The sequence below is a fragment of the Pelecanus crispus genome, chromosome 1 (assembly GCF_030463565.1).
Source record: "Pelecanus crispus isolate bPelCri1 chromosome 1, bPelCri1.pri, whole genome shotgun sequence".
NCBI lineage: Eukaryota > Metazoa > Chordata > Aves > Pelecaniformes > Pelecanidae > Pelecanus > Pelecanus crispus.
In genome coordinates this window covers 70,116,461-70,128,764 of record NC_134643.1, presented here as the reverse complement: position 1 = coordinate 70,128,764, position 12,304 = coordinate 70,116,461, and the positions used below count along the sequence as shown (strand labels likewise).

The 12,304-nt window shown below is 38.8% G+C and overlaps 1 protein-coding gene across 2 annotated transcripts in view; it reads right to left on the bottom strand.

The window, feature by feature from the left end:
* ERC1 (ELKS/RAB6-interacting/CAST family member 1) overlaps positions 1-12,304 on the bottom strand; it is a 296,882-nt gene that overhangs the window by 10,098 nt on the left and 274,480 nt on the right. For both annotated transcript variants that reach the window (XM_075706947.1, XM_075706956.1), the window contains one exon: positions 2,144-2,332. In XM_075706947.1, the coding sequence (XP_075563062.1) occupies positions 2,144-2,332 (189 nt within the window). The remainder of the gene's footprint in view (positions 1-2,143; positions 2,333-12,304) is intronic.

Genomic DNA, 12,304 nt, shown 5'->3' with positions numbered 1-12,304 from the left:
AGACTGCTACATTTTATTTTAGCAGATGTTAGTTACTCATGGGAATCACAAATGGAGTAGTAACTTTAAACAACTGTGGTGATAGCAATGCAGAATTAAGACAATAATGGGAGAGGATAGAAAACCACATTTTTTTCTCTTCTCCAGGACAACTTAGATAATTCTTCTTCTCACAATTTATACTTAAACACTTTCTTTACTGTGTAACCCATAAATGTTGCTAATGGACTAGCAAAGTTTGACTGAGAAATATTATCTTTTCTTAGAACAGTACACAGAACTGGAAAAAGCAGATGATGTTTTGGGCTGATTGTCTATTCAGAAGAACTTGCCAAAGAAAGCCTTTTCTATTTTCTTTACCTACATTCTCTTGATCAAATAGAAGATATCGCCTATCCCCACAGATCCTGATTATATTCAAAGACCATCACAGCTATAACAGACTAGTCAATTTATTTCAGGGATATCCAACCTTTGCCCACATCCAGCCTTTACTTTTGTTTTCAGAGATGCCTCCCATCCGTGCTATGGGTTTTGTCATCCAGGGTTCATCCCAATCTGACAGACAAGGCAGTTCAAAATGGTGTGTCTCGTGTTTTGATCTATAACGTAGGAGCCATACATCTTTAATATATGAAGATGGCATGCCCTATACTGAAAAACTTTTAAACCTGTATCAGTGATTGCAGAACCCAAGAGGTAAATAAAACGCTGACTCTGGGTGCGTAGGGGTTAGCAGGCTCTGCAGGGAAGAGGAATGTGTCAGGCCTATAGAGGCAAATGTAGGTATTGAGTGAGGCACACAGCACACGCTGAATCAAATAAATGTATGAAGACAGGTACAAAACCAGAGACCAACTGTCCTGTACCATCTAGGCCATGTTACAGGCATATTTATCTCCAAAGGTCTGCTCTTCTTTCCGAATTGTTAGACATGCTTCTATTGGCTTCCTGTAATTTGGCTGCTCAGCTGCTCTTGCCAATTTTTGGATCAAAATTCAGCCTTGAGTTGAAAGTGAAAGGAAATGAGCTTAAACATCACAAAAGAAGAAAACCAGAGCTGAAATGTTCAGTGTAGGCTCAGGATAGCGTTCACTGACCCACAAATCCACTTTTAACTATACAGGCCTTACACTACTTTGTGTGCATATGGGATAGAGTTTGGTATAGACATATGAAAGCGAGTAATTTTGTGAAAGAATTGGCCTTATAATCCAAAGTCAGGGTTAAAAAGACAAAATTAGTCACATTTTTTCCTGGTACAGTTCCTTATATTAGTTTAACTTAAAAAAAAAAAAAAAAAAAAAAAGAGCACTCTGTAACATAGGACTAAAATTAAAAAGTTGAAAAGAGAAATAGGAAGGAATGAGAAAAAAGGGCTGTGGGGAATGAAGAATTATAGTATGAAAAAAAGAGATAAAAACTGCTAGTGAAGGGATTAAGGAAGGCAAGACATCACCAGAGCTGGGAGAAAGGCAGATTATTTCAGTAGCTGAATTATAGCTAGATTGACAGTCTCTGTAGAGATTTCATCAGACAAGCTGTTATTAAACCCTTTCAGTTCTGTATTCCAAACCTCCTGGAAATACACTGTTGGACTTCTGAAATCACCGTGTTTGTGTGTGCATAAGTATGGGTGTATTGCATCTAGCACACTGGGTCCCAATCTTAATTTAGGTATCCAGGTAAGATGGTAAGCAGAAAAAGTTACTGGCAGAACATACTGTAGCAGAAGGTAAGGACATTGTATTCATTTACATAAAGTGACTCATAAAAATGTGCCAATTAAAATATAAATGGTTAACGTCATTAAAAAAAGATTCAAGATCCCTATGACTACATTAAGTTATAAAGAGCACCTAAAATTTGTTAACAGGCAAAACATGGCAAAAGTGGTATCTTGCAGTTTGATTTCCCATGAGTGTGTACATGCATGGCCTCAAGTACAGATAAAAGAACAGACGAAATTCAATAATAAGTATTAAATGGCAATGATTCAAAAAATTAACTCCTCCTGTCAGCTGAAGATGCTACCTGTTTTCACCACCTACATAATGGTTTCCCAACATTTTGGTGTGGCACATCAGTAAGACCTACATCAACCGTTCAGACCCTTGTTCAGAGCTTCCGACCACAAACTCACCTGCTCCTGGGTCATCTTCTGCAGCTCTTTCTCCCAAGCTGCCCGGTCATCATCCAGGTGGTAGGAAGCAGGTGGGGTGAGTCCACGCAGAATCAGGGGGTCACGGTCATGGCAGAGGGCTGTCAGATGTCCAATGTACAACTTCAACTTGCTGCGATTCTGATCAAGTTCTAAGAGGGGCTGAATTATCTGAAATAAGAGAACAGAGAGAGTGAGGAACAGCCTGAGACCCAAACAGCGGTGAAGGCAAAGATCAGCCTCTAAGTTACAATCTTGTTCAGCTTCATACTGGAAGAAACCTGAACACCCTCCCTCCCCCCCAGTACTCCTATCCCATAACCCAGCAATCATCCAGCTGAAGCAGAAAGAGACCAAGTACACTAAAGGAAGGGGACGTGGTGATGATAGCTGTCTGATTAATATAGGAAATAATGATGATATGGGTGAAAAATGAGACGGTATTAAATTGAATGCATTAACTGTACTGATTATCCAGCAGTGCCTCAGTCAACTATTTCAACTCCCTGCTTTAAGGAAAATTAATTTTTCTGATAAAAGGTGTCTGTCCACAACTAACGCAATAGCAATGTAGATTTTATCTCGTTTTACCCACAAACATTTCATTGTAATTTAAGTCTGCAATAAACACGTTCTAAAGAGAATAGTTTCAAATGATGCCAAGAAATTTGTTTCTAAGATGAACGCATCTCTACTGTAGAAACTGGATAGAGACATATCTTAATCATAAAGTTAAGATATAGTTTTCTATAGTTTTGAAAAGGCAATGACTTTCATTTGTTATGCAAGCCAGATTCTATACAATAGACTAAAAAACTAAAATCAAAGGACTTTAATAAGCATTATTTTATTTCATTATACTTTACCCGATCTGAATCTAATCCTTGTTCCTCATTGCAATCCAAACTGGAGTCACCCAGCTCCCATAAAAAGTATTTGAAGAGCCATTTTTCATTTGTTTTACAAAAATACAGAGCTCAAGTGCATAAATACATTTTGGGAATCACTATGCCCTCCTACAAGAACACTGTTTCATATTGTCCTAGGTGTTTGCGGGCATGTATTCAAAACTGCAATACTGCAAAACTCTTAAGGTTTACAGCTGATGACAAATCAAGGAAGAATGGGGCTCTGTACCTCCACACCATAAAATGAGGTGCTGAAGCTACAGGCACTGACGTGCACCAGCTACGAGAGCTGGAAAGCCTTGTCACGATACTGGCAACTTGTCTTCGTGTTCCCAGGCAGGGGCTGCACCTGCTGTTTGTTAGCGGGCCGGGGATATCTTTTCAATAGGACACCTCTGACCCTGCTAATGAATAAGGAGTGAGATAATCTCTGAGTCAACAGGAACAGGGTGCTGGCACTACTTTCAACAAAGACTCTGGCTTTGACCCCTTTTAATAAGGCTGTCAGGGCTCACTTATTTTGCTTCTAACACTGTTCTACATGGATTAATTTCTGTAGAGTGAGAGGATCTGAGAGCCATGGCTAAGCAGCTAACTAATGTCAGGCCCCTTGTCCTGCAGAGCACAGCTGCACTCAGCAGCCTACACCAGAACATCAGGGTGGCAGCCGCTATGAAAAGCCACAGCGACACGGCAGCCCTGGTAGAGGAGACAGACAAGAAACCTGCAGAGAGAGGGTGAGCTCGCATGCTTTATTAAAAGCCCGACTGCTATGTGCAGCCTTGGGGCAACACCTGTTTGCAGATACAAACACACATATAAAAATAATGGTTTGACGTATGAAGACTGCAAACTGCAGCAGGGCAGAATGCTCTCCTGTATACAGGGCAACAGGAAGGGATATTTTAGTAACATCAACACAGCTACATTTCACTTCCATCACCAAGCACAACTGTATTTAGCCAATTATATCCATCAGCTTTGGTTGGTTGTTGAATTTGTGCTATTTACCCTAATTTCTTATAACTTGCGTTACCTAGATTATGATCTGAAAGTGTACTGTCTGCTGAGGTGAAAAAAGTGATGCTTCTAACTTAACTGATGTCTTTCCTATCTTTTTTATTATTTGGTTTGCCCACAGAGGGTGGAGTGATGGAATATCGCATCTTAAAAAAAATCCTGTTTTATAAAAATGTGAAGAGTAAGTAGTCAATGTCTAATAACTAGCTGTCCAATCAATGTAGTAGCTGCCTTGTATTCTTTTCCAGATACTGCAGTCTATTGAATATCCATCAGATGTACAGATTTCAGTCTGAAAAGAATCTGACTTGCCAACCTTCCCAGCTGTTCTTTGCAAACAGAAACCCTCTCCGATGAAGAGAAAGCAGAGCTATCTAGCAAGTAATGATGGAAGATTTTCATACAACAGTCGAATCTGATTGCTCAAAGACAAGTCCCTTTTCAAAGCATATTCCTCCTGTACCCTTCCCCCCTTACCTCGAACTGGAAACAGGCCAAATGAGGCGTGTGAAAGTTCTTAACTAGCAGCCCTCCCAAAGCTGTTTGCAGAGCAATCACTCCTCTTACTTGGGATCCATTAAACCCTGCCAGTCAACTCGGAAATGCCCTTATATCTGCGTTCCTGCCATATCTAATTTGAACTAGCCACTTAGCAAGAGGTACTGTGCTTCCCACACAGCAGAGCTGCCACTGCCTTATCTCAAGAGGGTGTAAGAGCATTTGCTAAGTGGAAAGGCAGGGCAGTGCTGGATTCATAAACCACAGCGTGTTCTCATGATCAGCCCAGAGCTGTAGAGCTTTCTAGGAAAACAACGGGTAAACAGACCAAACCCTGGAATATCTTCTAAAGCAGCCAATCTTCATTAATTGAGGTCATCCTCATCAATGCATGGAATGAAGTCTGCTTAATGTACCCTCAAGTTCAGAACATTGTCAATGGCCAGCTAAGTTTGACAACATGTTTCACTAAAAAAGGCAATCACTACAACGCTGAAGTAGAAACATGAAATGCCTGACAAGTCTCTGATACAAACCCAAATCATCTCTACCAACTGATAAAGACATTTGGGAACATATTCCAGAACAAATTCAACTCAGAAACAACATGTTCAGGTTTTTTGAGATTTTGCAGATTTGTTATCTTTGTGCATGACAAACGTGAATCTGATTGTAGTTTTGCAAGTCATCAGGGCAAAAAAAAAAATGCTTTAGAATGAAATTAATACTGCTTCTTCAGTGGTAGTCCCGCTGGTGCTGTACAATGGTCAGCTGAAATATGAGTAACTGTATTTGAAAGTTTTTTATGGTAACAGTTTGCATTTAAATACATATATATACGCTACATAGATAAGAAAAGGTAAACTGAATGTGGTTGGAGAGACTTATCTAAATGTTTGGTCACTTTTACTGTGCAAGGTGAATACACTTCCCATACAGAGACTGTGGTATCTAAAAGTTTGGCTGAGCAGTGTCTACTGTAAATATGCAAAAACACATAGGTGGTTATATGAAAAAGAACACCAGTGAACGGGTGGTATAAGTGCAGCAGTGTTGATCCGAGACAAATGTGATATTGACTATCCATAGATGTCTGTGGAATAAAGTATGGTTTTAATCAATGTGTAATAGGATTCATTCATCACAACCACCAGCTTTAAATTATGGGTTCTCCAGGCAGAAGGGCTAATGACCTCGTCACCTTTCTCCCTACTAACATTCCCTTCTTCTCTGAAGGAAGCAACCACTCTTCTTTTGCAGAACCAAGTAATTAACTTTACTTAGTTAATTTCAGAGAATACCTTCTAAATTTCTACTTAGCAATAAATCTGCAGCTCCCATTTTGAAGAAAGTCTTCTATGTTTCCCTAAAAGCTTGTCTGTTTTTCCAGCTACATCAGCTGATCTTGTAAAAGTTATCTCCTTATACAACTTGCCTCACTCAGCAACACGCATGTTGACTGTGGATCAACAGCAGTAATCTTTTTCTTACAGATACATGCCCATGATTTCTCTGAGTGAGCAAAAAAAAAGAGACAATAGCATGTTCTTGACACAGCAATGCCACTTGGCACCAGCATGACTACTGTCATACTCCCCTGTTAGCTTGACTACCCTGCTTGCGCATATGCTGCATGTATATATTCACTACAGAACGCTAAAAGGCAGAGTAATGCAGATAAGTGGTCTTAATTTTGCAATCAAATAATTCAGTAGATTTTTCTCAACCTACCCACAGATATTTAAATGTTTGAGAAAAATCCCTGGAAGAACAGCTATATCATGAAAGAAAATAAAATAGAATTGACAAGTAATCTCAGGGTCAAAGTAAATAACATAAGGTCAAAATTTCACTGGTTTTGCAGCAGAAGTATTACAAAGAAGTGTAGATGGAATGAATCTGAAAGTTTGCAAGGAATTAACTAATTTGAGAAATGCTCTAGCTTGCTAGCCTGGTCTACGGACCTCGAGCGTTCTTTGTAGATCCTGTGAAGACACAAAAAAAATGAGGAATTCTGAAAAAAAACACCCAAACCACTACCAAAGACCCCCTCAAAACTTCGGACTGGACATAACAAATATGCTTGGAAAACAAGTTAAATGGAGGTAGCCCTTTATCTCCTACCAATCGTATTTTTCATGTGAGTGTGGAAAATTATTTTCAAACTTTGTTACATACAGATGCAACTATACTACCCAACAAATCTATTTCTCAAACTACCATTACACAGGAGAAGGTGGGCTCAAAGTCTGGGTAAATACATATGTTTGATAAAAAGAAATTATTCCAAGGAGGACCTGACAAGTCTAACAAAAGATGGAGGGGATCATAGTGGCTCCTCAGATGCCTCCCTGTATCTGGGTTTTATTATAGACATTGCCAGACAAGAAAATTTTGCCTATATAGCAAAAAATCTTATATTGGGAGATATGGAAATAAACTAAGATACCGAATGATATAGCCTGGAAGTATTTGCATGGCAAATTGAATTACGCCTTCTTGCTCAGACCATTTATGTTTGTTTGGCAACAAACGCAAGGGTTCAACTACAATCATCTTGTAACCATTGAATGCAATGGAGTTTTATGAGGCATGCATTTGGCTCAGAAAGTGCAAAGCTTTCCCAAATTCAGAACAATTTATCACTGATGTCTTCCCTTCATTATTTTAAATGGAAACAGAAGAAAGTTCTCAAAAAGACACAGCCTGACCTCAGTTCAGTTCAGCTCAGTTCACTGCTGCACAGAGATACTTGTTTTCTTCAGAAGACCACAACACAAAAGCTCAGGGACAGGCTCAGTTCTCTTTAGATTTGTTTTAAAGACAAAAAAAAAAGGATTTAAATCTAACCTTCATCATTTTCTCCTCATAAACCAAAACAAAACAATATGTGCGAGGAGCTGAAAGAGATTCTGGCTATTTTGACAGAGCTGTCTTACTCAGTTCATTTCTGACAGAATCAATTAGGAAATCATTTTTATATAGCAAATTCTTTTTGAAATTTTTATACACCATGAACAAATCCAGTGGATTAATGATTTCCAGAGTTCACCCTCTTCACCTTGGGAAAAATCCAGACCAGACGAAGAGAACAGAGAAAACACAAAACAGGGAAAGTAGTTTTGTCATTAGTTCCCTCTGTTTAAATAAAATCTTTTCCCCATAATGTAGGTGAAGCAAAGAATTGCAGTGGGTTGGTAGGATTCCTAAAGCACTGAAAATGAGCGAGTAGTTCAAAATTATTTTTCTACATAACAAATCCAGAAGTACTTTTTCATGACACTGGCTACTTCTGCTTACATGGGCTGTGGAGCAAAAGCTTGCGGGGAACCATGTGGGGAATAGCAGGGACTACTGTAGATGAGAACTGAAATGCACTGGCAGGACTGTGAGAAGCTTGTAACCCCACCATTGGGGAATATGAACGTTCAGGAATGAGGTACCTCGACACAGCTGAAGGGGGTGTCTACACACAGCTTGAATTTTACCTGTTTCATCAATCCCTTACTTTCAAAAGTGAGAGCATTCGCCCAAACCCTCATCCCTAAATCTAACTAATTGCACCGTGCACACATGACATCTCTTTCTTCTGTAACAGTCTATGCAGTATATGCCTCTTTCCTAGCTGAGGCAGAGAAGAGAAAGTTGTGGCTTAATTGCAAGATGAGAACAGAACATACAAATTCAAATGCTGTTTTTATTTGTCTACCTTTTCTTTTGTCTTCAAGATTTCTTGGGAGTCCAGCAACCCAGCAGCTTAGTGCTGGAGCAAAACAGGATGGGCAAAGTAGGGTGAGATCTACAGAGAACCTGAAATCTTCCACTTCAATATATTAAAATCACCTTCATTCAAGAATTTCATTCCTGTAAGTTGTGTTAGTTATCAGGTTAAAAGTTTGCATAATAAATTAAATCATAGAAAGCTGTGAAACTGAGGAGTCAAATTTATGATATTGACAATTAGAATATCATCAAGGAAAAAAAAGTGTTCCCACAGCAAGTGAAAATAGTTTAACAGCTGTTTGCAGCTTGTACATGACACTATGGATTTAAATAGCATCCTTGTGATCAAACTTTTGCAGGTGTAATTAAGCCAGTTCTGATTTCACAGATTCCATTATATTTTATGCTGATTCCTTCTCTACAAGAACATTGCAGCTTGAGAATAATAAGTAAGAAAAACCTGCTTATACTTTTAATCCATTCAAGCTTTCTAGCACTTCTTATCTATATAGCAGCGAAAAAGAAAGCACATACATTTCTTGGTGTAATGTATTTTGTCTATTGCTTCTTCCTGTTACAAGGGATAAAAGGAAACAGTGGCTAATATGCTTTTGTTTGAAAGCAGAACATTGCAGCACATACACTGGGAGAGTGTGTCCATGAGAACGCTTATGTATCAGTGACTGCATTCTTCTGCCTCCCTGCTGTCTGTTACATTACTAATGGAAAACAGAAGGTACTTCTTAAGTAGTCTACCAGAGAACACAATCAGTGCTTTTCCTGTTCAGATGAACTATAACCTCCCTGTCCGCAGGTGATAGGAATCTCTGTCTCATCCTGCTCTAATGCTAGGTCTTCATTTTGCTCTTCTAGCTCTCTTACCTGCTACATGACACTTCCAGAGCAAAGCCACATGAAGCCACCAAACGCCTGGTTTATCTGTCTTTAGGAATTCTTTTTAGAGTTGTTAACATTCAAATGCAAAATCCCATTAATAAATATACCTATTTATACAGATATATACAGTAATTCTTATCTATATGTTGCATTAAACAAACAGAAGTAGTTGCATTGCCCGTGGTGAGCCTACCAGGAGCTGGAACTGTAAATCCTGACATCTCCATCAGTAATTATGAGCTTTACCAGCCAGGAAAGTACAGCGTCTATATTGGCTATGTGCCCTTATCAGTTTTTATTTTAGTCATATTTCTCTCAAGCTTATTTTCATAGTTAATATGTTGGAAAGCAGGTTTGGGCTTGATCCTTTGTCTAATATTGTTCATCCCCCTCCACCCCGCCCCCAGTTTCTTTTCTCCTAACTTACAACTAAAAGGTGCTGGCAGCAACACCCCCAGCCTGGCTCAGCTACTCCACTTCTGTCTCTATCTTGCCTGTGAGCACCAGAGCTCAGCTCCACTCTTCTTTAGGTCACTGACAGTGTATTCATAGTTTGCAGAAGCTGCTGGCCTTGCATTGTTGCGTTCTAGGGTGTGGATGAGTGCTATAAGAAATCTAAATGTCAGAGTTGGGGGCGATAGTACAGCCTATCCCACAAGCTGTAAGCAACAACTCTCCTGGAAGTGGCTAGAAACAAAAATGTTTGAGTACAGAATTCCTACTTGCTACAAAGACTAAGCCACTAGTAGAAGATCATATTCAGCTGCAAATCAAAAAAGAAAATAAGACACAGACCTGGAATAGTCTCATTTGGTAGAAATGAATGATGGCCTTTTTACAATTGTTTTGCTGAAAAGCACAAATCTCTACCAAAAGAAACCAACCATCTGCTTTGAATGTTTTAGAATATAAGTATCTACTTGTGTACTTCTTTGATCTGTAAGAATAATAGGAAGACAGTGATACAACCCAGTTACACCTCTGTTGTGAGTGCTTAATTCATCCCAGACCTGCAGATTACAAAATTCCATCTGGAAATCTTAGTCTTATCATTCTGGGATCAGAAAGAAGATGAACAGTGTATCAAGATCAGTTCTTTTGTGCTGGTAGATACAACATTCTTGGACAGCGAATATATGCTTCAAACATAAAAGAGTTACTAAGATAGCAAACTACCAGTTTTTTAAAAAAAACAAGCTAGCAAAAGAACTGTTCCCAGAAACAGGGAAAGGACCAGGAGCAGAAGGCAACATCATTTTAAGGACAGCACTTTTCTCTAGGTTGGCCCATCCCAGTCTAACAGTACTCTTTACTTACTGGGTAAAAGATTACATGCCAGTACGGGTATAGAGTAAGAGAGAAGGTGGAAAGGCGCAGTTTCCAAATTGGAATGGTAGAAGATTAATCATAAACCAAAACATTAAGTTTGATATCAGCATTACTGAAGTTGCTCACTCCACCGTAACAGGATTGTTACTTACACTAAAGTGAGAAGGTCACTACAAAAGGCTTTCCATTATTCAGAGTTATTACAGCCAAAGGAGAGAAGATTATTCTCTGCAGAAAGGCATAGCTTGAAAAGGCTTGAAAAGAACAGATACTTGTATGATAGCTAAACCAGGATTTTGAATTGTACTTCCTCAGAGCAGTAATTGTCGGTCCCATGAACACTTTGTGTCTCCTTGCTTGAGCTTGATGGTGCAGGAGTCTTTCAGTTTCATAATTAATGATGACACCCACATAAGCAGGGCTCCAGAAAAGCAGGGATGGAAGGCAGGTCCTGTGATTAACCAGGACAACTGTATTCAAAGTGCTGCCTTTGTAATGATTAATTAGTTACATCATCTTATTTGAGTGCATCACATCACGGTTCTTACTAAAGGGTTGCCCATCTGGAAAGTGGGAGTGAGGAGTCCTGGCTGTCACCAGTATGACAAAACAAACCTTGCATCTTACCCCTCAGTCAGGCCAAGTGATAACATTTAAGTAAAGTAAGATTATTTCATGTAGCTGCCTCCAAATTTTGCACAGGGTATGTCTCTAAGGCAAGCATAAGACACATTCTTTCACAGTGTTTTTACACATATGAATGAAGAGCTGTAACGAACGTATTATAACAAATTATTATACACTACACAATTCGTTTGTAGATTTTTAGAGAGGGGAAGAAATGAACCTTCAGAGGAAAAAAATGACAATGAAGAAGAAGAGGCTGTGGTCTAAAGAGCTTTGTTCAGCATACTGGAATGGCAGCTCCTTGAAATGTTTAACATACAGGTTATTTTGCCTTTTTGGGAAGGAATAGGATCTTGGAAGGAAAAATAAGTATTAATAAATTCAGTCAAATACAAATCTAATATAATTTTGGGAACAAATTCAAAATGAAGTATTAGAATCACCATCACGTCACTGTAACAACACTATTTTAGAATATTGTGTAATAATATTACCTAGCACTTATATAGCACTTTTCCCAAGCAGAACTTCCACTTTACAATAACTTCAGCTCATTTTACAATTAGAGGATTTGAGACAAGGAGAAAGAGAGGTTGGAGATGATGCCAGGAAAAAATTTATCTTCTGAATCGTGGTCTAGTGCTGTGTCCAGTAAATTACTTTGTAACACGAGTCAGGCATGAAAGCTTGGTGGTTTTGACCATTCTCCATGATCTAACAATTAAAAAGACCATATTGAAAATAAATTTATTTAAAAGGTTTATGTCACAGTGTAATAAGTGACAATACTGAGAACCTAAAAGAAGTGTGACAGCAGGACAAGCAGCTCTGTACATGCTGCAAGCATAAAACGCATCTCGTGGAGAGAAAGATCACATTTATGCAGTGAATGAATGCCCATGTAATCATTTGAAAATGGAACTCATTGTGAGTAAGATATTTAGTTTGCTAAAAGAAAACAGTATGTTAATCCAAGCAAAAAATAATGTAGAACCCCCCCACCACCAATATTCTTCTCAAACTTCCCAAAGTATAGGCACTTTTAGTTCTGTAGTAATCCCCATGAAAAGTTCATGGGGTTTGACAGTTGTGGCAAAGGTTAAATTAAGTCCCAAGATGTCCTGCCCTATCTCCCTCAATG